We start from the raw sequence: 27,969 nt of genomic DNA, 5'->3' as shown, positions 1-27,969 counted from the left end.
GGTTATGTCTTAATTAATTATTATTATAATACCAACATTTTCTTTCATAAATCTTAACAGACACAGAAGAGAAAATTATAAAGAAAAAAATTGCATCATCATTCTATTCAATGAAAATAGTGTTAAGTTAATCATGTAATTCTATTTTCATCAAATTTTTGACAGACTAAACATACCTCTTATGGAAGAAACAGCCTATTAACGTAAACTCATATATGAGGGAAGAGTAGGTAACTTAGCTATGAGAAATTTTATTTATTACTGTCTTTTATAAATAGTATATTTTAAAAATACTACCTTTATATTAAAGGCAGGTATTCTTTAGATCATACATCCAAAAATACTTATCAAGAACCTATATGATGATAGCACTCACCTAGGTGCTGTGCGTAAAGAGAACAAAACAAGTGTTTGCACTCATGGAACTTAAATTCCCCTGGGTTAGACAGAAAACAGCCATGTCTGAATGCTAGTGAACATACATACATTTATTTATTTATTCATTCATTTAATTTTTTTATTATTTTTGCTGACCATTAAAGATTATTTTATTTTTAACTCAATTTATTTAAACAAAAACAGTCCAGAAATACTTTGGAATATTTTAAAATAGAAAATACTAGCTATTTCCAAATAGGGAGCCAAAATACTGTAATTAGAAGTACCGAAAATTGAAAATGTTCTACACACTTTAGTGTTGGCCTTTAAAGAGAGCGTAACAGACACTAATTAGATAAAAAATAGGGAAAACTATGCCTGCTACTGTTATGAACAATCTCTATACATTAAGCATAGAATCTATATTCATTAGTATTCTTTAATTATTCTAATTTTTATTGTAAAATGCAATCATTATATATTGTGTTAGATGTTGTAAATGTAAAGTTTGCCACAGATTGATAACTAAACACCAGAGGATGGTTTTCACTTGTTTCATACTTTTAAATTATGTTAGATTTTTACAGCTATTAATTTATTTGAAATTTCCAAATTAGAAGTAATTCTTAAGTACTTATACATAAAATACAAGAATTCAGCCACAAAGCAAAATATACCCATCTCAATCTAACTTTTGTGTTGTCAATACATTTTTGCACATCCTTGCCAAACTAAACTCCTAAAGCAATAGCTTTAATCATAGCATTTCTTTGCTTAAAAGCTTTTATTTTCATTGCCTTCTGAATAAAACATAGATGTAATTATTATCATCTGGCTTTATCTTTTACCAAACTCTACAAATAGCCTACATACCCAAAAAACAGGACTCTCCTCTGTTCTATTTCTCATTCCTCGCATTATACTTATGCTGTCGCTTCCAGCTGAACCTTTTCTCCTCAATATCGCCAACTATAAAAATCCTGCTTAACCTCCAAAGTCCATCGTAAAAGTTATCATTAATCTTTTCCCAATTCCTTGGGTTTAACGCAGGTCATAAACTACCTTGTATGAGAGAAATTTATATGCATGTCATATCAGTCTCTAAATTCCTTGAGGGTCTAGTCTTCCACCTGTATATCTCCTACAGTACTTAGGGCAATGCTTACTTATTAATTCCATTGACTCCAGTTAGAAAATAAAACTCTAGTTAAGGAGTTTGGCTTCAGCAAAATGGCAGAGTAGGCAGTTCAGCATACCTGTCTCTTCACAAAACATTGAAAAACAGGCAGAAACGGTCACAACCAACTTTGTCAGTACTCTAGAATAAACAGGCAAAGGTATATAGTAACCAGTAAAATGCTGAATTCAGAAAAAGGCAACCTACAAATGGTAGGAAGAAGTTGTGGCATTCTTACTCGTCCTCGCCCAATTCCCTCCCTGACTCGGCTGCAGTAGTGAAGCTTGAAGCCCACGTTCCAGTGTGGGACCCTGGTCCCTGGTTCTGGAGGAAGCAGAACAGACCTTGTTAATATTCTATTGTGTTTGCCTGTTCTCATTTGCCTGGGGGCTGTCTGAAAGACGGTCACAGGGATTAATATCCAGAATATATTTTAAAAAAACGCCTATATCTCAACCTCAAAGAGATAAATAACCCAAAGTAAAAATGAGAAAAGATCTTAAATAGACATTTCTCCAAAGAAGACATAAAAATGGCCAATAAGCACACGAAAAAATACTTAACATCATGTGTCATTAGAAAACTGACAATCAAAACCACAAGATATCACATCTGACCTACTAGTATTCCTGTAATTAAAAAAAAGAAAAGGAAAATAACACATGCTGGCAAGGATATAGAGAAACTGTACATTTCTGACAGGAATGGAAAATAATGTAGCCACTGTGGGAAACAATTTAGTGGTTCCTCAACAACCAAAACATATGTATGTGTACCCGTATCTGCTTGAGTCTCTGTTCTCAAATCTTTGGGATATATATTTAGAAGTGGAATTGCTGGATCATATAATAATTCTATGTTTTGACATTTTGAGATACAGCTTCTGTTTGGGATGATGGAAAATATATTGAATTAGATTCTGCTGATGGTTGTACAACACTCTAATTTTAATTAGTGCCACTGAAAACTGTACACTTAAAAATGGTTAAAATGGGGCTTCCCTGGTGGCGCAGTGGTTGAGAGTCCGCCTGCCGATTCAGTGGACGTGGGTTCGTGCCCCGGTCTGGGAAGATCCCACATGCCGTGGAGTGGCTGGGCCCGTGAGCCATGGCCGCTGAGCCTGTGCTCCGCAATGGGAGAGGCCACAACAGTGAGAGGCCCGCGTACCGCAAAAAAAAAAAAAAAAAAAAAAAAAAAAAAAAAAAAAAAAATGGTTAAAATGGCAAATTTTATGTTATGTATACTTTACCATAATAAAAAAACCTACAGTGCATTAATTTTACATTCAAGTAGTACAGTAATAATTATAAGCAGAATATGGCAGATATAATTTCTAAGAACTTAATATGGTTCAGTTTCAAATATATGAATAGGAATTTTTTCTATATACCATATACCATTAATTCAATGTAAAGGTAAAAAAAGTACTTAAATCAATTAGCAATGTGAAGGTTTGCGCTAATGATGCAATAGTTATAACTGAACAGGTGCTCTCAATATACTCAGATTTAGAATATCAGCTATTTAATTTTTCTTGAAAATTTCTTCTAAAATTTATTAAAATTTCTTCTGAATTTATTTATCTTCTAAAATTTATTAATTAATTTAATAAATTAATTTATAATTTATTAAAATTTATTAAATAATAAATTTATTAAAATTTATTATTAAACTAAAGAAGCTTAGGGAAAAGAATGCTTACTTAAACTGTTAGCTAGCTGGCTAGGATCACTATCATTTGATTACATTTTAGTTGAAATTTAAAAAATGAAATGTAACATATACCAATTTGTTAATATACATATTATATTCATTATCATCAAAACAACCTAATTACTTTCTTGGGTAGCAAAACAAGTATGGCATTAATATGATTAGTATAGGAAAACTGTAGTCATGCTTAATGAAAATTAGGCCATTTCTGGCAGTGTTATGAGCAAAAGAGGTAATTATGTAAACTTAATGAGTAAAGGTCCTCCTTACGTATATCCATTCTGCACACATATTTTTAAGCATTTATTCTATATGATGGCTATATGCATGTACATATTGTGTGAATTGTCTGCTTTCATACATATACTTAGAAGAAGGACTTCTACAAAATATCTCTATGAGGCCAAAAGAGATATCCATTCTCCTAAAGCACTATACCTGCAGATCCCATTAACCAAGAGATTACTCATGCATTTTCATCAGTGGTGTACTGTTATAAACTTTTAGCATTTATCTGTCAACACTTCACTACTGTGCCATATTTTTCCTGTTATATAATTATAAGTAGATTGGCCAAAGTGTGGGGTGTTTTTCCAAATTTTACCCACACTCAGTTCATTAAACTGTGACACTTGAGTTCAGGGTTTCAGGTCTTAGGAATCAACTAGTTGGCATCTTCTACTGCCACCAGATTTAAAGCAATAAATGTAAAAGGTATAGAAGTCAATTGGCCATAATCTTGATTAAGAATCATTACAAAGCTCCAATCGTTCCCCACTGAACCAACGAGAAAGTCCACACCCCTAGCTTGGCCTCCTAGCTCTTTATCTACTGTGTCAAAATGCTTTCCAAACAGTTTTCACTACGTTTCCTCCTATTTTATGCTCTAGCCAGAGTCAATCTCACACCACTCTACAGCCATGGCAGATCTTGCTCCCGTTAAAGTAGCTCATGATTTTCTATCTGGGGCTCCTTTTTGTCTCTTTTTAAAGCTCATTTCTCTTTTTAAATGCCACCACTTGAGTAAAGTAGCCCATATTTATTTAAAGAGTTGTTCTTCTGCAAGCTTCTTATAACACTTTGCATGTTTGTATATTATCTAATTCTTTGAATGAATATTATTTGTATTTGCCTCAACTAAGATATGAGCACTTCAGGAGAGAGGGAATTCAGCATAAGACAAGGCACTAAATATATATATGTACTATGTACAAAAGTTAGAATAAAGCCCTGTAATTTACAAAACACTTTTATATTCATTATTTCATTTGTTTTTCTCAAGGTGATACTGTAACTTGCATTTCACAAAGCGGAGCTGGTATTCATAGAAATCAAGAAATATGTCCAATGTCAAACGTCCAGTAAAACCAGATGGAACAAGGATTTCTATTTAAGACTTTTAATTCAAATTCACAGTTTTATATAACTTGGATAGAGAAGAGAAATGAAGAAAAAAGGTTAAATCATTGTCCAGGGATTTAGGATTTGAATTCAGTTCATCTGAATTTAAGCCCTGTAAGTTTTCTATACTATCAGGAAAAGCCTGACACTACAGGCTTAAAAAAAAAAAAAGTTGATATTTTGAAATTGTAAATCAGTGGATTTAGACAGCTATGTGGACAGCTTCATATAATATGTTGGATATTATAGAACTAGACTACCTTTAAACACTGAAATACATTAATGATTGGCCATTAAATAAATCAATCATTGCTATGTCATAAAAGGAAGCGTAACCACTATAAACCCCTGTTATCATTTAAAGTAATGCTACTGTCCTTCAAGTCCCATAAAATTGGCCTAAATGTAGTATACACAATGATTATGCCAGGAGCCTCAGTGTATAATAAAATGTGCACAAAGTCCATAAGACATTATACTCCTATATATTTATATGTTTAACCTAAAATTAAGATGCTAGCTCTAATAAACATAAAAAGTTATGACACCTTAATTATAATTACCTTACTTTACTTTTTAGTAATCATAGACGAGGGTAAGGTAGAATTTCAATCTTAGGTCTTGTCACAAAAGCTTTTATCTAAATATTTTAATGTATATATATTTTCTGTATTAAGTAAACTATTTAAAATTGACCTTAGAATTACAAATAAAATGTATCTTTTTTTCCCCCAAATAGGTATGGTAGTATCTGAATATTATATATTTTATAAATTATTTCATCTGTGTGTTTAAAATGTCTCTTTTTTCATCCCTATTTTGATCTTTTTATTTACCTTTGAGATTTGGCTTTGTTGTATTTGAGAAGTTTTACTGGGTGAAATTCAAAGTGACAGAAACCAGTTCTCTAATGGATACCTAAGGAGAGATAAATAGATTGTTGATGGCCATATTTTATGAGTTCAATTTATAGAAGGTGCTGATGAGAGATTTCGTCAGACACAATACAGTCTGAGGTGAAGTAGTTGAGTTTTTATGTTCTTCCAGTGGAGTGTAAGAAAGGACAGCTATCTTTGGCATGCTGAATGATATAACATGTTCTAATGTAAAAATCACAAGAATAAGGAAGATTACTTGAATTTACAGGCAGAAAAAGTAGTACTGAATTGAATTAAGCTATTCAAAAGTTGAAACAACTTGAGAAACTCCTGCTGGGTACTGTTAAATTTCCTGCTTAAAAGGTGAGCGCTGACTGAATTTCCCAGAGTTTCATATGACCTGCAGGAGCTGTAAACAACTTGGAACCAGAAGGAAGCTGAAGGAAATAAATAATAAACACTACTCTGATTTTTTTCAGTATGAGTTATGCTCTTAATTTATCTTCAATGTATTTTTGTATTCTACTATCATATTTGGGTTTACTTGAATTCCTCTAAACTCTAAAACTGAATCAAAACAGTCTTCTGAGGAGAATTCTGGTACTTCCAATTGGTAAGCCTTTAAATCATCCCTGAATGATGGACCATAGGTGATATTCTTAGAATATATTTATGCATTATGAGGAGCTACCCTATCAAACTTATTACTGTATCCATTATAAAAATATTGTTGAGGGCATCATTTAACGAACCTGCCTGCATTCTTTGATGAGTTCATCAGTTAAAATCCTCCCTTATATTAATAATATAATTGTGTGTTTTTTTCCTTAACTACTTGGTTTGAGTGCATCTCAAACATTCTCAATTATACAAATGAAAAGAAAAATGTCCTTTGCTTGGCTGTTTGAAATCTTAAAACTAAAAGTGTGCATCAGTATTAGTGAGTGAGTTATTATAGCATGCATTTGGTATATTCTTGGTTCCATTTTCTCCCCTTGATGTTTATCTTATTTCTCTCTATTTTAATTTAGACTCTTTTGCCAAATTTTATTTACCCTTGTAAGCTGGCTTAAAACTTTTCTGGAAAAAATTTAAAAATATAAATAAATCAAATTTAGAGTCAAAATTAAATCTGGCTCAGGCATGCTTTTGCTTCTTATTCTTTCTTTTTCTTTATTTAAAATTTTTTATTGTAGATTAGTTGACTTACAATGTTGTGTTGGTTTCAGGTACACAGCAAAGTGATTCAGTTATACATATACTTATATCCATTCTTTTTCAGATTGTTTTCCCATATAGGTTATTACAGAATATTGAGTAGAGTTCACTGTGTTATACATTAGGTCCTTATTAGTTATCTATTGTTTGCTTTTAAAATAATGAACATGTGTGCTTTACAAAGAGTGGTAACTTTATTACTTAATAAAATAACAATACAAGATAATGAGTCTTCTAGAAGTCCACTGTAATCTGGGAGCCCTGAAGTTTTTTTTTTTTTTTAAATATCTATTGACCTCTCTCTCTAGTATTCTAAATATAATTGATCTTGGTTAATAGTAGCCATTTCTCAATGCTAAAAGCTCAGCTATTAATTTTGTACTTGTATAAAATTCTCTTGAAATATTGTACTTTCTGTCATTTTTTAAATTAAAAAAAATTTATTATTGTTATTTTACATTTTTATTGGAGTATAATTGCTCTACATTGTTGTGTTTGTTGCTGCTGTATAACAAAGTGAATCAGCTATATATCCCCATATACCCTCCCTCTTGAGTCTCCTTCCCACCCTCCCTATCCAACCCCTCTAGGTGGTCACAAAGCACTGTGCTGATCTCCCTGTGCTATGTGGGTGCTCCCCACTAGCTATCTATTTTACATTTGGTAGTGTATATATGTCAATGCCACTCTCTCACTTCATCTCAGCTTACCCCTCCTTGCTTCTTATTCTTATTTTCTGCATTTTATGTATTGACACTTTTGCCTTTTGTATATCGTCTATTTAAAATAGGAACTTGAGAAATCATGGCAGGCTTGCCATATTGCCTTCTTGATTTTCAACATTTCTCTACCTTAAAGGACAATGTTACTATTGTAACCATGAATTAATAGACACTCGATATTTCTTCTATACAGAAAATAATTTTAAAATTCAATGTATTATAATTGACATTTCTACTTGAATATTTATTTTGTGTCACCATAGTAGCCAAATTTTAAATACTTCATGTTTTTGCATATATGAAGGAAAGATTTTATCTTTTTCCAAAATGTTCCTTAAATTTTTTACTTATTCAGAGTTTACATGTCATCTTCAAATGATTAAATCTTGAATTTCAATAGGAGAATTTGAGCCCTATTACCATTTATGTTTGAATATGGGGACTGCAATTTAAAAATCTTGGTTATCAAACTAAAAGTGTTTCCAAGGTTAAATATTAATCAACTTATTCCAAATATAAAGAAAACAATGTCAAAGCGGGAAATGAGAAACAACTTATTTCTAAAGCAAAAGAGATGCTATCCTGAATAATATTTTTTAAATGCCTTGAGAAGGTACGAAGGCAATTTAGAAGCCGCTGACTTGGGTGGAATGCTCTGGAGACCTTTTGAACAGGAGAAGCCATTGTGAAAGGGTCATGTGACCTGTGGTCCTCCTCGAACTGAAACAGGCCGAAGATGCAAGGGGGAGCTTAAAGATGAGATAACTGTGTCTGTGTGTGAGTATCCCTCCAAGAGCACATACATGTTAGGATAAAAAAAGTCTATGACATGTGAAGAGACAAAAAGTCACTTAGTGTAATTTTTTTGAAATCTCAGTTTTCATAATTCTTAGAAGAATAAAGGGAAATAAAGATCATTTGCAAAGATTAGCACTGGTCACAGGTACTGGAATCCAAACGAGAAGTACTTATGTGTGAAGCAGTCATTGCATGAACCTCTTCTTTGATATAATATGATTAGCTTATCTTATTCTAAACTAGAATATATTAATGGTTCATAACATTTTGAGATTCAGGTGAATCCTCTGACTCACGCAGTACAACTCATGAATAAGAAAATGTGCCAGTTCATGTCGCCTAATTATAGATATATTCAGTGAAAGATGCTTCGGTCACTTCTGATCCAACATTATATATTTTCGTGTCATCTGTATAAAGCCTACATTTTGTTCACACATGTAAGGCTTGTACTCAGTGAAGGAGTGTTATACAGCAAAGATTTGCTAAAGGAGCAGAAAGAAAGAAACCATCTTAATTGATGTCAGTTTTAGAAAATAACTTGAATCTGCTGTGTAGCATTTCACCTGAATATAGGAGTACAGGCATTTCTGTACATAGATTTGTGCACCTTTAATTTTGTCAGACTCAAACATGCTTTCATACACCTCATCATGTAATCAAATAAAGGGCACATGTAGGCATGATAAACGGTATTTGGAGTTAAATGTTCAGTGACAATATTCTTTCAATCCTACAGTTGATACTTCTTTGCTTTGATGAAAAAGTTTAAATACCGAAGGCCTCGTAGTGCAAACAGATATATATTGAAAGTGAAGAGTGGTGATCATTTTGTCAAAATGTTTTTTAACTCATTAGATTTTCAGTATTGGATGAATAAAAGTTGGACATTAAAAAGGAGTTTTACAGTTGAGTGGTGCCCCTGCCTCCAGAAAAGACTGTGTATATTTGTAGGCACTATTTTCATACAACTTGAACTCTTTCATCATTCTATCCTGTAGATGTTAGTAAACTATCTGAAGAAAGTATCAAGAGTTGCTCAGATTTCCTTAGTTCTCATTCAATATGGCTATCTGAAGACAAGGTCAAAGAGACCCTATTTCAGAAGATAATGGATGGAAAGAAGTTGTAGGGAACCATTTATTTAAGTCCAGTTACTGCAGGATATATACTTGTCAAGGAGAGAGATGTGGAGGAGTGATTTAACAGTTTGCAATCTACGGAACAACTATGACAGAAATATATGGGAAGGTGTAGGAAGTAACGGCTTACTTTGAATAAGATGAAGATTTAAGAATGGATTCTAAGGGAAAATGTGAGGCAGAAGATGGGATAACATGCCACTAGTTAACTATTACGGGCTACACAGGATATTTTAAAGAGTAGAGAAAATAGGAGACTATGATGTGGCAGAAGGACAACACAACAAAGATAAAGAGAATTAGAGCAGAAAAATGAATGCTTTATGACACAGAACAAATTATTCATAAAAGCCGATTTTGGATTACCCAACATAAAGAAGAAGCATGTGCCTAAGGCACCCACAAAACAGCTACACCAAAAAGAAGGATAAAGGACAAAAAGAAAAGGGAAAAATAGAGAAAGAAAGATAGAATTTTAAAAGAATTTTATATTCTATAATAAACAGAATAACATTAAAGGGATTTTCATAGACAAAAATCGAGTCTTGATGGGCTTTCTTATACACATCGTTTATTGTTTTTCATTTTTGAATTTTGAATTATGTGTGGGAGGAGTTTATTTGTGTGTGTGTGATTAAGGCCTTAAAACTCACAATCTGACTCTAATCAGAAAAAAATAAATAGGAAAGAAAAGTGTATCCATCAGAGATTGAGGTTAGGCATGGAGGCTTCTTAGAAGGGTGTAGTCTTCCACTCAAATATGGAAGGAACAAAAAATAGGTGGATTATAGATTATTGGAGAAGAGTCTAGAGGGAATTTAATTCTGAGGAGTAGCATGAAAAATAAACCAATCAGCAATAAATAAGACACGAGTGAGGGTCTCTAAGGAAAAAAAAAAGATATTAACTATAAAAAGAATATGAAATTTACTGGCCAGGAAAACCAGGCTGAAGTGATATTAGATAGAGGGAAAAATAGGTTTGGGAAGACAAAGAAATTAGACTAGCCCCAAAAAATTTGAAAGAAAAGAAAGCAAAAACTGAAGAAGTCACACTACCTGATTTTAAGACTTACTATGTACTACAGTAATCAAGATTGTGTGGTATTAATGAAATAATAAATGCATAGATCAGTGGAATGGAATAGAGAACCCAGAAACAGACCCACATATAGTCAACTGATTTTTTACTTTTCTCCATTGAATGCATTTGTGCCTTTCTCAAAAATCAGGTATTTTGTTTATTTGTAAATTTTCATCAAACAGTGATCCTACACCTCAGCAAACTCTCTGACAGAGGATGTGAATCCACAATATAAAATAGAGCTAAAATACAACTTTAATACTACATTCACATTTGCAAGGAGATGACTATAAGAGAAATATAGGGTTAGAAAGAGGATATATTGTTTGAAAACTAGTTGCCATTATTCCTCTCCCTAAATGCACACTTTTGTGTAGTCACTTCTTACGCTGATCCTGGTCTTGGCCATGTGACTTGCTTTGGTCAATGGGACAGTTGTAAGCAGAAGCTTGAAAAAGAGGCTTGAACACAGGGGGAAAAGGAGTAGGGAGGGTGTTAGGGATTTAAAGATAGAGGAGAAAGGAATGAAATATTCATTTTGTATGGTAGAAAGTTAATTGACAGAGGAAATTCAGTAGGATTCAACTTGTGAGGTGAGGTTATAAATATAAAGTGAGACCAGTCATCATGATTCTGGTGTGTGTGTGTGTGTATGTGTGTGTGTGTGTGTGTGTGTGTGTGTGTGTGTGTGTGTGTGTTTCCTATCCATGCTCAGCTGACCAGGTGTAGGTAGAGAGTAGGCAGAGAACTGGTTTAAATAGAGTTGGGGTGTTGACAGGCAAAAAATGTGGAGGAAGAGAGGACCAAGGGATTTACAGCTGTGTGGGAAGGGCAGACCACTGTGACGGACCTTGGATGTCACTCTGGGTAAGAAGGGAGAAACAGGAAGGCTGTTATCAGGGAAAGAGAAAAAACAGTGGAGACGATAAGTTATCAACACCTCTGGAATCAAAGAATTGTTGGAGCAGGTGGTTTTAGAGGATACAAGCCAGGGAAGCGGGGTGGGGAATGATACGCACAAAGCAGAAAACCTAAAATCGAGATTTGAAAGTTGTTGGAAGTAAGGAGGTGAAGAAACTGGAAGTCCAAGGTGTTGGATGAATTTTCTGCTTGGGTACCGATATCTCACTCCATGAACACAGTAAGCCATGTGATAAATCATTTCAAACGTGATGGGTATGACCACACGGTGAAGGAGTGGCTAACGGTATGGTCTCAAAGCATGTGCGTCTGTGGTTTGTGAGGAGGTGGGAGGAAAGAAAGTGATCTAGAAGTGACAGTGAAAGCATGGAGGGGATGTAAACCATTAATTTATACATTAATTTTTAAAATGTTTATTACTTTCCCAGTATGTTCCAAGCTCTGCTTGAGTACTGGGAACAGATCAGTGAACAAACTTCCAGGTCCAGTGGTGGGAAAATTTGTGTCAGTATTCCAGAAAAATTTAACTTTTGCATATATATATATATATATATATATATATATATATATATATATATATATATATGATAAATGTGTATAAAACTCAAACACATTTTATGCATGTACCTCAAAGACAGGGTCTCGTGATCACTATTTATTATGAGTTGTAAATCTTTTGGAAAGAATTAAGGGGAGGTAGTTACAGGATCCATTAGAAAAGGAACTCCATCTCCTCAAGGGAGATCAGTTTAAGTAAAAAGATAAAGAGTACAATGAAGAGATGGAGGATATAAAATATTTTGCTAATGACAGGCAGTGGATTCCAAAGTATACAGTGAAAGGGAGATCAGAGATGAGTGAGAAATCAAGGCTGATTGGTGGATATATGGACAATAACTAGAATATAATGGCTGTTTTTATTGAGGTGATCAAATAAACAAGACTCTCAGTCATATGGGATTAATCCCAATAGCCTCTTAAGGGAAGATAATCAATTCCAGCTTGGGGACTGGGTTCTTAGATAGAGTTTAGTGATAGGAATATGAACATAGGTAGTAAGAGCCATGATAATTCAGATAATGAACTAATTTATTGTTGGGAGCTATCACTGAAAGCTTCAAGTCTAAGACATCATAGTCCGTTTAGATATGATTAAGAGGAAATGAGAGAAGGAATAGAGGTGGCTACATAAATAATTACCACATATTTGCTAGTTAATGTTATTTGTGTAAGAGATTTACAATCCATGATGAATATTAAGTATGTAGACAGTACCTTTGAGGTGTAGATATATAATTTATTGTTACAGGTTTGCATATACCTATGATATATTAATTTGTATTTGTGATATTGTGAAGCAAAGTTCAAAGTAAAGTTAAATTTACTCTGGAGATACTGACATTAATATTCTCTAAAAAGTGCATTTAATTTGTCACATGATAACTATAGAAATAGACAATGAAATGAATTATATAACACCTCTAAAATTGGAAGCATCAGATGCTTTTATAAACTTGTCAGACAAAGATAATGAAGAAAAAAATGTCAAATGTCCACTTTCTTTTATAGCAGCCATGGCTTCACATAAAGATATCTTTTGTGTTTCTAGGCTAAAACACTGCACCTTTTAGAATACATATTTAGATAATCACCATGAATTTCCAACAGTAACTTTAAGTCTTAAATTTATGGGTAAGAAAGTTTTACTTGGACATGTATTCAGACAACAACACATACAAGTACTATAATTAACTCATTCGACATCTTTAATTTTTAAATGTCCTGAATTACTTAGCATAAGAAAAAACAAGTTTTGGATCTCTTTGTATCTGTCTGTATACTTAGGAAATCACATAATATAGGTATACATCTTTCTTTTTTTTTTTTTTTTTTTGCAGTACGCGGGCCTCTCCCGTTGCGGAGCACAGGCTCTGGACGCACAGGCTCAGCAGCCGTGGCTCACAGGCCCAGCCGCTCCGCGGCATGTGAGATCTTCCTGGACCGGGGCACGAACCCCTATCCCCTGCATCGGCAGGCGGACTCTCAACCACTGCGCCACCAGGGAAGCCCAGGTATACATCTTTCTAACCAGAAGTAAAAAAAAATTAAACATAAGCAGGATAGGATATAACAGACACATCTTAGTATTTCTATTTGCTATTACTGAATAGCATTTTAGACTGTTTCTTGCTAATGCATATTATCCTAAAATCCATCATATTCTTCCTTATGCAAAGCAAAAACCAAACTGACACCATAAGCCCAAACTAAACTGAAATGGAACCATCACAAGAAAGTTCATTCTTCAAGTGAAAACTGCTCTAAACTATCCTAATTGGATGGTTTATGTGTGACGGATACCTACAGGCTACTGATAATACTCAAATATCAATGAAAAAATTATCTTTGGAAAGATGACAGACTCAGCACCATTTTTAATATCCACGTCGTTGGTGGCTTATTACCCCGATGGTTCTACTTATTTCCAAGAATGGAGAAGTAGTACGCACTCACAGCATTCTCAGAAAGTCAGTCACCCTCAGTGATAGTTGCGTTGCATCTCTAGAGGTAAGGAATTAATATTGTGATCAATGGCCAGGTTAGAGAACTCATCTAATAATTTATAAATTGTAGAAAACCAGCAACACCTTCTTCAATACTGTAAGCTCCACTAGGGTTAGGCTTTGTTTGTCCAATTCAGTGCTGTATCCTCAACTCCAGAGATAAGAGTAGCTGAGTGACTGGTAAAAATTGAATAAATGAATGATCAATTTTAAAGATAGAAAGCAATTTGTAATAATTCCATGGGTAAATCTACTAAATGATTCAAGAAATTATGGGCCAAATCAGAAGAGATGACTTTTCTAGAAGGTGAAATCCCGCTAGAGGCAATGAATGCTTCCTGCAGGATCCATTCTAGGTTAAGAGGTAACCGAAGACCAGACCAGGGAATAATCATTTCATGTTCCTTGACTGAAGAAGGTTTGGTTCATTTCCTACCCAGGACACACGTTAACAAGTTCTGCTCTTATTGATACACATTAATATTTTGTACAAACTCATGCTAGATACTATGAAGAAACAATATTTAAAATTTCTGTGAAAAAATGTCCCTAGTGTTTTAAGAGAATGAATTCAATTTTATTACCTAAATAGGAAGTATTTCCCATCTCACAACATAGTTTTATATATGAAAGCAGTTTAATTCTACCTAAATTTTTATTGCTTGCTATTTTTATATCAGTTTACATCTTTTGATATGATGCACTTAGACATCCAATTCATTTCAATAACAATTGAATCAAAACTTAGAGTTTTCTTTAAATGAAAACCATTTCAGTAATTCCAAAACAATGTTTCAGGGACATGGTAATACTTAGTATTTTCTGTCTGCAATAAATAGTTTTGAAACAAATTGGGTTTTGGAGTCATATAGAAAGCATACGTAAGTAAGTAAGTAAATAAAATAAATAAATGCAATTTAGATTAGATGATATTTAAAATATTTGAGATAGTCAAACATTTATGCACTGCTTTAATACTAGTGTATGTATATACATCAACATTTGGATATACACGCACAAACATGCATAAGCATACTATATATATCATCAAACCTTAAATATACAAATATATGTGATTTTAGTTTTTTACCTTATGTGTACTATGCCCATATATCTTTTTAACATGTATGAATGAGGAAATACATCAAACCCTTTTAGTCACTATTACTGAGGAGGACTAAGATTCATCTATTGACTAGATTCTTTTGGGCAGGGGTGGAGAAGGAATGTTGCATCTTTTATATGTCAAAGTGTTTGCTTTGATTGGTGCTAGTAGAGTAATAATATATCACCTTGTAAAACACATACATTCACTCCTTAGAGCACCTTTAGTTTCATCTGTGCTCATCCAAATTATTTCTAATATACAGTTCAGTTAGTTTGCAAAATAACAAACAGAAGGTGCATCTTATTTAGTGAAAGTTAGATACAAATTATATAACTCATTTATATGAAATAGTGTTTGTTTTATAAATGTAAAGAGCTAAATGATAAATTTGTAATGACATCTATTTCTTTTATTGATCAATTTCTATGTACTGATGTAAAAGAATGCTCACATCAAGTTTACTGAAGTGGACACTGCTGCTTGAATCATTCTTCATGCAAACACACAAAGCCACATTAAAAAATCAAGAAGCTCTCTCACAACCAATCAATGTATAACTTGCCAAATGAAATCTGCACTTTAGCTTTAATATATTTTTTGTCATAAGTCGACATTTCTTTAATAGTGCTTATTAATTATGTACTGTTTTGGAAGGAACATGACAGTGAAAATAATATGCTATTTTCTTTTTTATCATTTTTGTGCTATCTATGTATTTATATTCAATAATACTCAGCTATCACTTAAAGCCTGTATTTCAAGAGAAAATTATTCATTTGAATATAAATGGAAATCCCAGAAGATATAATAATTGATATATTATCCATGGAACAGGATAAATTGATCACAACTGGTCAATTTTAGAATGCTACCATGTCTTTTAGTATAACATAATTATGTTTCAAGCATTGCTCTAGCAGTCTATTAATATATAACTTGGGTGCCTTTTCAAGTATAAGAAGGCAAGCTGGGGGGATTTTACAATACAAAACAGGTATTAATGTACCAATAATCGATGCCCTTGAGTCTTAATACTTCCTACATTACTATGGTTTAAAACCATTAATATTGTATAATATGTCCTTCATCTCTAATGTATCCAATTTTTCATATGTATCCTAAAGGACATGACATATATTATTAACAAAATATATCATAAATACTAACCTCCCTTTTTGTAACTTATTTGGTGTATCTCATCATTACTAATTTTGTAGTAAAGAAATAAATTTCTCACAATTTGGAGTTCACGTTGGTGCACTATCTGACCAAAGAAATTAATAGTACCTACTATTAAAAGAGGATAACTCACCATTAAGAGAATCTTAATATTTTACATTTCCTTTTTCTTAATTTTAACTGTTCCCTTTATTTATAGCATTCTGTTTCTCTCATCTCATCCAGGCTGGGGGTTATATTGCCCAGTGAATTATTAAATTAAGAAGGAAGCAATGCTGGTGGGCAGGAAGGAACACTCAGTTCTCTTCAAAGGACATCACCTGTTAGATGAACAATGAGAAGGCATCTCCCATTCTACAGCATTTCCTGGAATGCCAGTTGATGAATCTGGTTGGAAAAGCCTTTTAGAAAGTTCACATTGGTGTTCCAGTGTAAAGAGAATGAGCTTTATGCCTTCCAGGTGTCTCAAAATATAACAGGTGATTTGCTTTCTCCTTCTCTCATAACTCATAATGCCTCAGCAATTCCTAGTGTCTTCATCTTCCAAATCTATCCAGAATACAAGCAACTCTCATTACCATCACTGTTCCCATCATGGCTCAAATCTTCACTGTCTTTTGCCTGGATGGTTGCAATAGCCTCCCAGCTGCTCTTCCTGCTTTTACCCTTGTCTCCCCAGCCCTTCTCTGTCACAGTTTAATCTATAAACAGTAACCAGAGTCATATTGTTAGAGTATAAAACAGATTATGTGACTCTTCTGCTCTTCCCTGACCATCCTGTTTAAAATTGCAATTCCTTCCTATGCCCACCATTCCTTTCCACTTTTCATATTTTATTGTTTCTCTACCAAACTTAATACCCCCAATACTATATATAATAGTTGTTTATTATTATTTTTAAATTGCCTTATTTTCTGTCTCACAATAGAGTGTCATCTACATGAGTACAGGAGTTTTTGTCTATTTTGTTCACTGATAGAGCTTAGTGACTAGAGCAATGCACATAACAAAGTATCCAATGCATATTTGTTGGGTCTATAAATTATTTTGAAAGAAACAAACGTATAAGGTTAACCACAAAGCGGGTACTATTTTGTATCCTATCAGCCTGACTGCAATCAGCAAAACTGATGGTCATTGCTACTATGAAATTGAAGTCCTTAGTGTTTTTTCTATAGTTTAAATGAAATCATTATTATTGAATCAGCTTTCCACTAATGGAGGCACTAATTTACTGTACTTGCATTTTAACAGCTACTTTTATAGGCATTAACTTCCCTGCAAACCAGTTATTTGACTTACAGATATTGCTAATGGCAAATAGGACTTAATAGGCTCCAACAGTATTGCAACAGATGTCAAGGATGAGAAGTGAGAAGGGGCAAGGGGAAAAAAAAGCAGTTGAATGGCCATCTAATATCAGCACAGTTTCTATTACTATGTCATCCAAATAGTTTTGATAACATTACATGGCTTGTAGTAGTTGCCTTATTAATATGTCGTGAGGAAAATAAAACATTACCTGAAAAATATTTACAAGGTGCCTATACTGGACTGGGCAGATCAAAGTACTACAACAAACAGAGTGGGAATATAGTTTTTCAAATAAAATAGAAATTTATTTTCTTATTTTTGACTAGTCCAGAGAATGCTGCAGGTGAACTGGAGGTAGGGATTGGGGGTGGCTTTACATCAAGCAGGCTGATGATCACACTGTCTTTTTCAACGATTGGTTTCTAAGGTTATTCTGGGTATGGTCATTAATATCCCATCCCACCACATGGGAGATAGAATATAGAAATGGTGCATATCATTTCAACTTATATTCTATTGCAGAGAACTTAGTGACGTAACCACACTTAACTTAAAGCGAGGCTGAGAAACACCACTTAGATAGAAAGCCAGGTGTCCAATTCACATGGAAGAAGGAGAAAGCAAGTTCTGGTGAACAGCTAGCAGTCTCTGCCACAGTTTGGCCTTTTACGCACCAAATATCTGTGCCGTCCTTCTTTTCACATGTACAGTATTCAGTTATACACCCCCCCCCCAAAGGAGACAACACAAATTCTCACTCATTTACTGCTTGTATCCCGCAGTCCATGATCTCTGCATGATGTACAATCTGCTCCACTGGGTTGAAAGGTGTCTCTTGTGTTCTGGTGACCAACCAAATAAAAGACAAGTTTTCTGCCTTCTCTACTATCACAGATAAAATGTACAATGATGAAGCAGGGCACAATACTGCAATATAAACCCCAGTACAGAAAGTAGGAAAAAAATGGGAAATACACAAGAGTCACTAGCCCAAAGAGTGACAGAATCCTGGGCAGGCATCGTGAGAAACATTGCCATTGTACTGAAGTTTTTTGATCGAATCGTGCCTCTCTCACTAAGAGGAGCTCCTTTGCTTATTATTCTTTGTGGTCTCTGGCTTTGTTCCATGGCCAAGGTTTTTCCTTGTCCATTTTCCTCCATGACCACATCTAAAGTGGGCGCTGTTGTCTGTGACTACCTTCCAAACTATATAACGCTAGCAGTCCACTTCCTTTGAATGTAAGTTCAGGGTCCTGAGGACTGTTTTACAGTTTGAAGAGTCAGGAGGTTATTAAGGATAGGCCCATGGTTTCCTTGCCAATACAGTTCTCTCAAAAACGAGGTAGGTTTTCCGATATAGTCACTTCCAGTGAATGGAATGCAGCGGTAACCACAAATTACTTTTCTAAACATAGATCTTAAACCTTTATTTTTCTCTCAGACATAATCTTTGAGTCATCTGAAACAATACACCTGGATATAAGGGCAGCAGATTTATTTCCCATTGTTTAGCATCCAGAAGCTGAATTATACAAAGCACTCTGTTTCCTTCCATCCTTGTTACAAACCACTCAATTCTTGCCTTTGTAACATTGTGTTAAAAGCAGCAGGGGCAGCTACACTTGGTAACATTTTGCTTGTTTCAAATCCTTTCCCCTCAAAACGACAAGCTACATACAGGCACACCGTCTGTGTTCCAAACCTCAGAGATACAGTGTGGTATAGGCACTCATACAAATACCCAACGACCTTGGAGAGAAAAGCATCCACGGGCCAACCAGAATATCTTACCTGTTATTATAAATTGCAGATGCATTGCACATTCTGTTTCAAAATTGCTGCATTTTTAAATTACTTGTAATCTCACTGAGGGCAGTAATGGAATCTTAGAATTTTCTAATGTCTATAACACAGCCCAACACTGGTAATTCATTTCATGAATATTTATTGATAATCGTATGCTTTAAAGAAACACAATTTTTATAGTCGACTGAGACATTTTCTGATTTTCCTATCTAATTTTCATCACTTTAAAGATTTATGTAGAATAAGACAATTAAATTATAATCTGAATGTGGATGGGAACAGGGAAAGCACTTTCTTCATGTGTATGTGTTGATTTTCTCTATTATTTATGCAACCAAATTGCCATGCAACCAGAATTCTCTATTTAGGATAAAATGGTGCGTGTGTGTGTGTGTGTGTGTGTGTGTGTGTGTGTGTGTGTGTGTGTGTGTGTGTGTGTGTGTGTGTGTGTTTGGGGAGAGAGGAAGTGCTTTAAGACTGATTTTTAAATGGTTCTGACAAACCTAGGGGCAGGACAGGAATAAAGACGCAGACATAGAGAATGGACTTGAGGACCCGGGGAGGAGGAAGGGTAAGCTGGGATGAAGTGAGAGAGTAGCATGGACATATATACACTACCAAATGTAAAATAGGTAGCTAGTAGGAAGCAGCTGCATAGCACAGGGAGATCAGCTCGGTGCTTTGTGTCCACCTAGAGGGGTGGGATAGGGAGGGTGGGAGGGAGACGCAAGATGGAGGGGATATGGGGATATATGTATATGTATAACTGATTCACTTTGTTATAAAGCAGAAACACACCATTGTAAAGCAATTATACTCCAATAAAGATGTTTAAAAAAAGACTGATTTTAAAGCATATATTCGAAAATTAAGGTAGCAATCAATGATTACAAATTAAAAAACATGTAAGTTTCCACGTTTTTATAAATGATTATTCAAAAGATCATTGAAGTACTACTTTTAATTATTCATAGAAACCTTGTAGAGTGTCAGTGCATCCAGACTAAGAATGCCACAGATATTGTTCAGAGATTTTTATTAGCATTTAGTAAACGTGGGTCTTGATCTGCATATTTTACATTAATTATGATTTCCAGGTATATAATTTTCTGGTGAGGAGCTAATTAGATGGTCTTAGCAGGTAATATCCAATTCAGGAAGAGTTGTAGGGCTAGGGATATGACACCAACCAAAGAATATTCAAGGCTGAGCCAGGGGTTCAAAGGGAAGGGCAGACTGTAAACACAAAAAGAATATATTCTAAATTCTTCCTTCTCTGGTGAACAGCAGAGTCTATCAATATTTTTTAAATTAAAAACTATGTGGCATTGGGTTCCCCTGATGGCTCAGTGGTTAAGAGTCTGCCTGCCAATGCAGGAGACAGGGGTTTGATCCCTGGCCTGGGAAGATCCCACATGCCGCAGAGCAACTGAGCCTGTGTGCCACAACTACTGATCCTGTGCTCTAGAGCCCACGAGCCACAACTAATGAGCCCATGTACCACAACTACTGAAGCCTGTGCGCCTAGAGCCCATGTTCTGCAACAAAAGAAGCCACCATAATGAGAAGCCTGCACATTGCAACGAAGAGTAGCCCACGTTCACCACAACTAGAGAAAACCTGCACACAGCAACGAAGACCCAACACAGCCAAAAATAAACAAAATAAATTAAAAATTAAAAAAATAAATTAATTAAAAAACAAAACTATGTGGCTCCAATATAAGAGTATATGACCCAGCATAGCACCATTTCTACCACCATCATCTTACCAAAGCAAATAACCTCTCCCCTTAAGTCACTAAGTCAATTCCAATGACCTATAAAATTTTAAGCAAGACAGTAGTTTTAGACATATCTACACAGTATGGATCCATGAGCAATCATAAATTACAGCTCAGTGCTTTGATTACAACTTTGAAAGGTCTATCAATAGCCACCAAAGAAACAACCAATCTCTCCCTTTTTGTCAATATTTATCCCCTACCTCAGCTATAAAACTGTTATAGTTTCTTTGTCTTTGATGAGGACGGTGAGCTCTTGAAATTGATGGGAAATTTGAAATGTAAAGGATTTTTGGCATCAATCAGAAGCAATTTTGATCTGTTATATCAATATCTACTGTGTCGTAATTGGAAGACATTTGGATATCGAGGTTATGGAGAAAAGCTTTCAAGTCAAAGTGTTTGAAATTATTCTAAGTAGGGCTGAGTCTACTGGGAATACTTTTTTTTTTTTTTTTTTTAACACAGTTTGATTTAAACACTCTGAATGATTAAGACATTTGAAGATATATTTTAGAATGGACCACAGTCTTCTATTAAAATCCTCATCGAAGCCAAAAGTGATAAAAAATTAAAATTAGACAAATGTTAAAAGTTCACTTATATAAGTCCTAGAGATCTACTGTACAACACAGTACCTATAGATAACAGAACTGTTAGCATACTTAAAATTTTTCTAATAAGCTAGATCATATATTAAGTATTCTTATAAAAATAACAATAATAAAGAGGGCAGGAGGGGGCTTCCCTGGTGGCGCAGTGGTTGAGAATCCGCCTGCCGATGCAGGGGATACGGGTTCGTGCCCCGGTCCGGGAAGATCCCACGTGCCGCGGAGCGGCTGGGCCCGTGAGCCATGGCCGCTGAGCCTGCGCGTCCGGAGCCTGTGCTCCGCAACGGGAGAGGCCACAACAGTGAGAGGCCCGCATACCACAAAAAAAAAAAAAAAAAGGGCAGGAGGAAACTTTTAGAGCCAATAGATACGTTTATGCATTGATTGTAATGGTTTCATGGGTATATATTTATCTTCAAACTCATCAAGTTGTTTACACTAAATATGCACAGCTTTCTGGATGTCAATCATACTTCAAAATAAAGTGGTTTAAAAAAATAAAGTGGTTTAAAAAAAATAAAGTGGTTAAAAAAAATTATCTGGAATTTTTTGAAATATGGTTGCATAATATAGAAACATAATAAAATTAAGAATTACGTGATTGATTATTCCAGATAACCAAATGGTACACACATGAGTATTAAAACATATCTTAAATTGTCACTATTTTAGACAGAAATAGGTTTAAAATGTATTATTTAGAGCTATGTTTTCTCATTCAGAATATGACAAACATTATTGATCTGTATCTTTGTAACTCCAGTGGATTATGCTATTTATCCATTAATGCTCTGTAATTGTCAAGGACTGGACAGGAGACAGAACTTACACTTAACTTACTATAAAGAGGAAGCAAGAACATTAAGGTATCATGGAGAAAGCCACCGCAGGAAAGAGCTACCACCCATAGGACTGAGTGAACAAAGGGACTGCAGTGGCATTATTGAAACGTAAAACCTTGGTGGGGGCACTACACAGCTGAAACTCAGCCCTCTGAGGAGGAGGCATGTGATTGCTAGTACTGATGTTCCTCATCTTGGAAAAGAGGCCATGCAGAGTTGGGAAAACAGAGCTCTGAGAAGGGGGCACCTGTTTGCTGGAACTAATGTCTTTGATGATGGACAGCATGATGCAGCTGTTTCTGCGAGCACTGAAACAACTGTCAACTGGATTCAGCTGCTGTGATGAGAATAAACTGATGCTGCTGAGGTGAAGTGCTGCTAGGGGGTGTCCGCTGGAACCTCAAGTCCAGAAGAAGCCCACAGGAAGGGAACAGGAAGAAGCAGGCCCCTCTATCTCCCCCAGCCTTGTGGTCTCCTGCAGGCACCCACTATTACCAGAGCCTAACAGAGAGTCAAATGGCAAAGCAAAAATGTGGTTTGCAAAGTTCCAGCTCCAGCATCACAAAAAAGATACAGAAGGGTGAGTTTGGTACTGAGAGAAAATAGCATAATGACTGGCACATGGCCTTAAGAGATAATCCAACTACAGAGAGAACAGAGCATACCCTTTCAAGGAACACTCCCAGGAAACCTGTTGACTTTTCTGTAACCACCTTACATGCTCTCTCTTCTAAATATGTTATCCATGATTCAAAGAGGAGTGGGGAAAGTTTGTTAAAGGTACCTGTTTTACCCATGACCCCCAAAACAGTAGTGTCCACCTTTAATGCAAGTTCATCTTTCTCTTACAAAATAAATTACAATGGCTCAGTGATAATTGTTCACATAAATTTTGAGGTGTCACTATCACTTACATTTGGAATCTGGGCATGGATTAAAATATTAAAGTGATCAGAAATCTGACGATGATCTGTAATCCCTTAGTTAGCTGAAGCAATCAGGGTATTTGATACCAGCTCTTTTTATCTTATTTGTATACCTAACAGGATGGAATAATCATCCAAAAATACATGGATGACGGGTATTTTGATAGCAAAAATATAATAAATTTGTCTGTCTGGAATTAAGATCAAAGCTTATGGTATTGTATAGGACTTTGCTTACAATAAATTGGATTAATTCTTAGAATTTGTGAATTGCCAAGAAGCATTTAATTTGGGAAATGTTATAACATATCAAAATTTAGTGAAAAGCAAACAATTATTTCTGTCATCTTCATGCCTACTGAATTGTTGGTTTGATAATCCAGAGAGACAGCAGACCTGTGGAGGGGAGAACTAAAAACCTAACTCTTTAAAATAAGTATTTGTGTCTATCTTGCTTAAAACAAACACTTCCCAATGAAGCATTTCTAATCTGATTACATAGGCTTGATCTTGAACCTACATTTAGAAAGAACTCATTACATCAACAGAGATTAATGGAATTAGAAATGGATTTCACAGAGATTATTTAAGTAACTCTATAGTTTTATAATTAACAGGGTTTTCCTTTTAATTTCCCACTGAGAGAAAATTTACCCATGCATATTTATCAACATAGAGTGCGAATATTGTTCGAAGTACTTCTTACCTATTAACATCCCAGATTTTGCTAGTTGTATCCAATGAGGAGGAAGCCACAAAATCACCACAGGAGTGCCACGTGCAGGACCATACTGCATGGGTGTGTCCTTCGAAGGTCAAAATGCAACTGCCTTTAGACAGGTCCCATAATTTAACTGTAGTGTCACCACTTGAAGTAGCCAACTTGTTGCCACTATTTGCAAGAACATAAAAAGGTAATCTGTTAAAAAATCAACTTGCAGTTAATGTATTCTCATGAATGGTTGTATTCTGTGAATAACTTGTGTGTGTGTGTTTGTCTGAGTTATTTTTACTTTTAAGGACATATCTTTATGCCTGAATCTCATTATCTTATTTGAGTCTGCACAATTTGATACTTCCTTATATTGTTTAGTAATTCAAATTGATTAGAGAACTGCTGTTGCACAGTTTCTGTATTAATTCTATAGTCTTCCAGATTAATCCACTAAAGAGCACTTTTTTTTAACACATACGTTGGTTTCAGGGCTATGTTAGGCTCTGTGGATGATATAGCCTCAGAATGATGAAAATTTAGACGTGGGCTTAGACAATTTCAAAAACGTAATACAATATAAAACAGTAGGTCAGCGTTTATGTTTGTATTAATTAAATGCTGCAGGAGTGCAGCTTGCATGATGAAGAAATATGTGAATCAGAAATGAGAGGGCTTTGGAGCTACATCTTGAGACATGAAAGATTTTGAAGAGCTGGGTGGTTAAGAATGAGTCTTTGGATTTTCCACTTGAGTCATTAGTAGATGTTAAAAAAGCAGTGGCTTTCAAGTGGTGGACCCAAAAACAAGTTTAAGAAATGAGTGAGTGTCCATGATGTGAAAAGAAACATCTAGGTTTTTTTGGTAAAATATCAACTGCAAGAAAATGTCAATGCCATCATCTTCTCCACATCCTTCAGCATTGTTTGCTCCTTCTATGTGTTCTCTTAGTAACTTTTCTCTCACTGAATATAATGAACTGCTTATCTGCCTCCTTCCCTGTGTTTTCGATGGGGAACTGTTTCCTCTCTCTGTTTCTACAGCAACAAGCATTATGATTAACCAACTGAAGTGCTCATTAAATGCTTTCCGAATGAATAAATATATGAATGAATGAATGAAGTGATGCTATAAATGAAGAAGAAAAGTTGCCCCAAATTTCTAAGACCGTAATGGCACTTGCATCAAGACAAGCATTTTGCTTGCTTGCTTTTACTTGCTTACTTTTATGCTAAGAGAATTAAACTTTTATGAGCAGCAACCACTGGAGAGGAAGGCTCAAAGATGCTGCCAGAAAAGCAGATTATAGAGTGAAGACGTTCACATTAAAGTGATAAAAGAATATTTATTTCTTTTTCAAATTAGCAGATTTTAAAAATTACTTTAAAAAGTACTATATAAGGGTAGTCCTTTACTAATAGGTAGATATTAAAAACTGTCCTTTGCTTTGTAGCTGTTGTTTATCTGTACATGTTTGCCATTAAAATTTTTTACTTTTTAATATTAAAAAATGAACAATACATTTGTCTAAAGATACCGCATTATAACATCACATTGAGGGTTATAGCTTCAAAATATGAAACTGGGTAGGGGCTGGGGGGGACACAGACATTCAGTCCATGACAGTATATAAGTTAAAAACAGGGATGATAGAAAAGAAGAATACATTTTCCTGGTCAAAATCTCAGAAGAGAATGATATAAAATGGGATACAGGCAACACTCAAAGAATTAAAAGTTGACAATTTACAGAAACTGGAAATTTAAGATGTAGAACCACAGATTCTGGAAGAAAAATGTATACCAAGTGGAATAAACCGTATAAACAAAAAGAAATCTTCACTTAGATAAATTTTAGTCAACTGCAGAGAACCATAGGCAACAATATAAATAATTAGAAAAATAAGCAGAAGAGAAAAAAAGAGAAGGAAACGTTTATTTACATAGTGCTTAACACATGCTAGAAACTCTACTAAGCACATTATATACATTTGATCCTCACAAGCCTCTAATAGTTTGGGCAGCTTTAATTATCTTCAAAACACTTGAAGAGTATCACAGAGCTAGTAACTGGTAGATCTGGAATTTCTTCAGAGCCAAGAGAAAATCAGGTTACTTTAGAATTATCAAAAGTTTCTCTCAAGACAGGCAAATAAAAATATCCTCAGCTAAACAAAGCAGTTCTCCCCTATAGGAACTACTAAGAATGTATATCAAGGAGGGGAAAAAAATGGATCCTAGAAGGAAGATCTGAAATGAAGGAAGGGTGAGCAAAGAATCTGGTAAACATGTCAGTATATCTAAACACTTATATAACATCAATAGTGCTTGAAGAAATTTAAACAAGAAAACAACAGTAATATTGACAATAATATTCCTGTGGAAGATACTACATTGATAAATTTTAAACTTTATGAAGTCAAGTCTGCATGGTAAAATGTTAAGGTTAACCACTAAAGGAATAGGAATAGAGTACATAACTTCTAGACCAGTACAAAAAATAATAAATAGTTTTTTTTTTAATATCCAAAATAAAGGAAGAAAGAAGAAATACAGCACTAGAATAAGTGGTAGGAATAGAAAACAAACAAGAAAAGACAGTAGAAAAAAATTGAAACATAATAATACCAGTAAATACAAACGACCTAAACAGGAAGTTAAAAGACAAAGATTTTTCAGTTTGGCTAAAAATGAACAAGTTCAGCTACATGATGTTCACATGAGGCACACTAAACTCCTAAGGACATAAAAAGGTCAAAAGTTAAAAAAAAAAAAAAACAAGATACATAGACTAAAATGAATGGAAAAAAGAGATGAAGTAGCTCAACTAATATCAGACAAAAAAGACCTTAGGGCAAAAATGTGTTATTAGGGATAAAAACAGTCCCTATGTAAATAAATAAAATGATAAAATGTATCACTTGTAGGAAGATTTTTAAACTAAATTATATAAAAATACTGAACGCATCTTAACTGATAAAAGTGACAATGTTAGCACCATAGAAGCAAAAATGACCAATCTACTGTCAAAGTGAAAGATTTATGCACCTCTCTCAATTTATTTTCTAATTCAAAATTCAAAAAGATATGGAATCTTTAAGGAATAAAAATTACAACCTTAATGGCCATATATAAAAGCCTTCACCAAATAACTAGTGACTATACATTCCTCTCAAGTATATATGGAACATTTATAAAAACAGACAATATAGAAAGCCATAAAGCAAGTCTTAACAAATTGAACATATTTCTTATCAGTTATATTTTTCTCATCACAATTCAATTGTTATAAATGAATAACAAAATCATATATTTAAAAAACCTGTATATATGTGAATTTTAAAAGTTTTAAATAACTTACATATCAAAGAAGAAATAACAGTGGATATTTAAAAATAATTAGAACTAAACGAAAACACAACATTTTAAAACTATGAAGGTGAAAGCAAAATAGAATTTTAAAGGCAACTTAATTTCTTGACCTCCTAATAATGAAAAGAATACAGCCTCAAAATTGCTTTGCTAAACATGAGACTTTAAGTTTAGAAAAAATATCCTATCAGCTATTAAAATGCAAGATCAATAAAGACTAAAGTGGTTCTTTAAAAAAACTAAAATAAATATATCCCTGCTAAGGCTGAAGAAAAAGAAAAAAAACACATCCCTCAATGTGACAGTCTATTAAGCCATACAC

The 27,969-nt window shown here is 34.3% G+C and overlaps 1 protein-coding gene across 2 annotated transcripts in view; it reads right to left on the bottom strand.

Moving 5' to 3' along the window:
• SPAG16 (sperm associated antigen 16) overlaps positions 1-27,969 on the bottom strand; it is an 860,968-nt gene that overhangs the window by 396,426 nt on the left and 436,573 nt on the right. For both annotated transcript variants that reach the window (XM_067027549.1, XM_059052920.2), the window contains one exon: positions 24,271-24,456. In XM_067027549.1, the coding sequence (XP_066883650.1) occupies positions 24,271-24,456 (186 nt within the window). The remainder of the gene's footprint in view (positions 1-24,270; positions 24,457-27,969) is intronic.

The sequence above is a fragment of the Kogia breviceps genome, chromosome 2 (genome assembly GCF_026419965.1).
Source record: "Kogia breviceps isolate mKogBre1 chromosome 2, mKogBre1 haplotype 1, whole genome shotgun sequence".
Taxonomy (NCBI): Eukaryota; Metazoa; Chordata; class Mammalia; order Artiodactyla; family Physeteridae; genus Kogia; species Kogia breviceps.
This window is presented reverse-complemented; position numbering and strand designations above follow the sequence as displayed.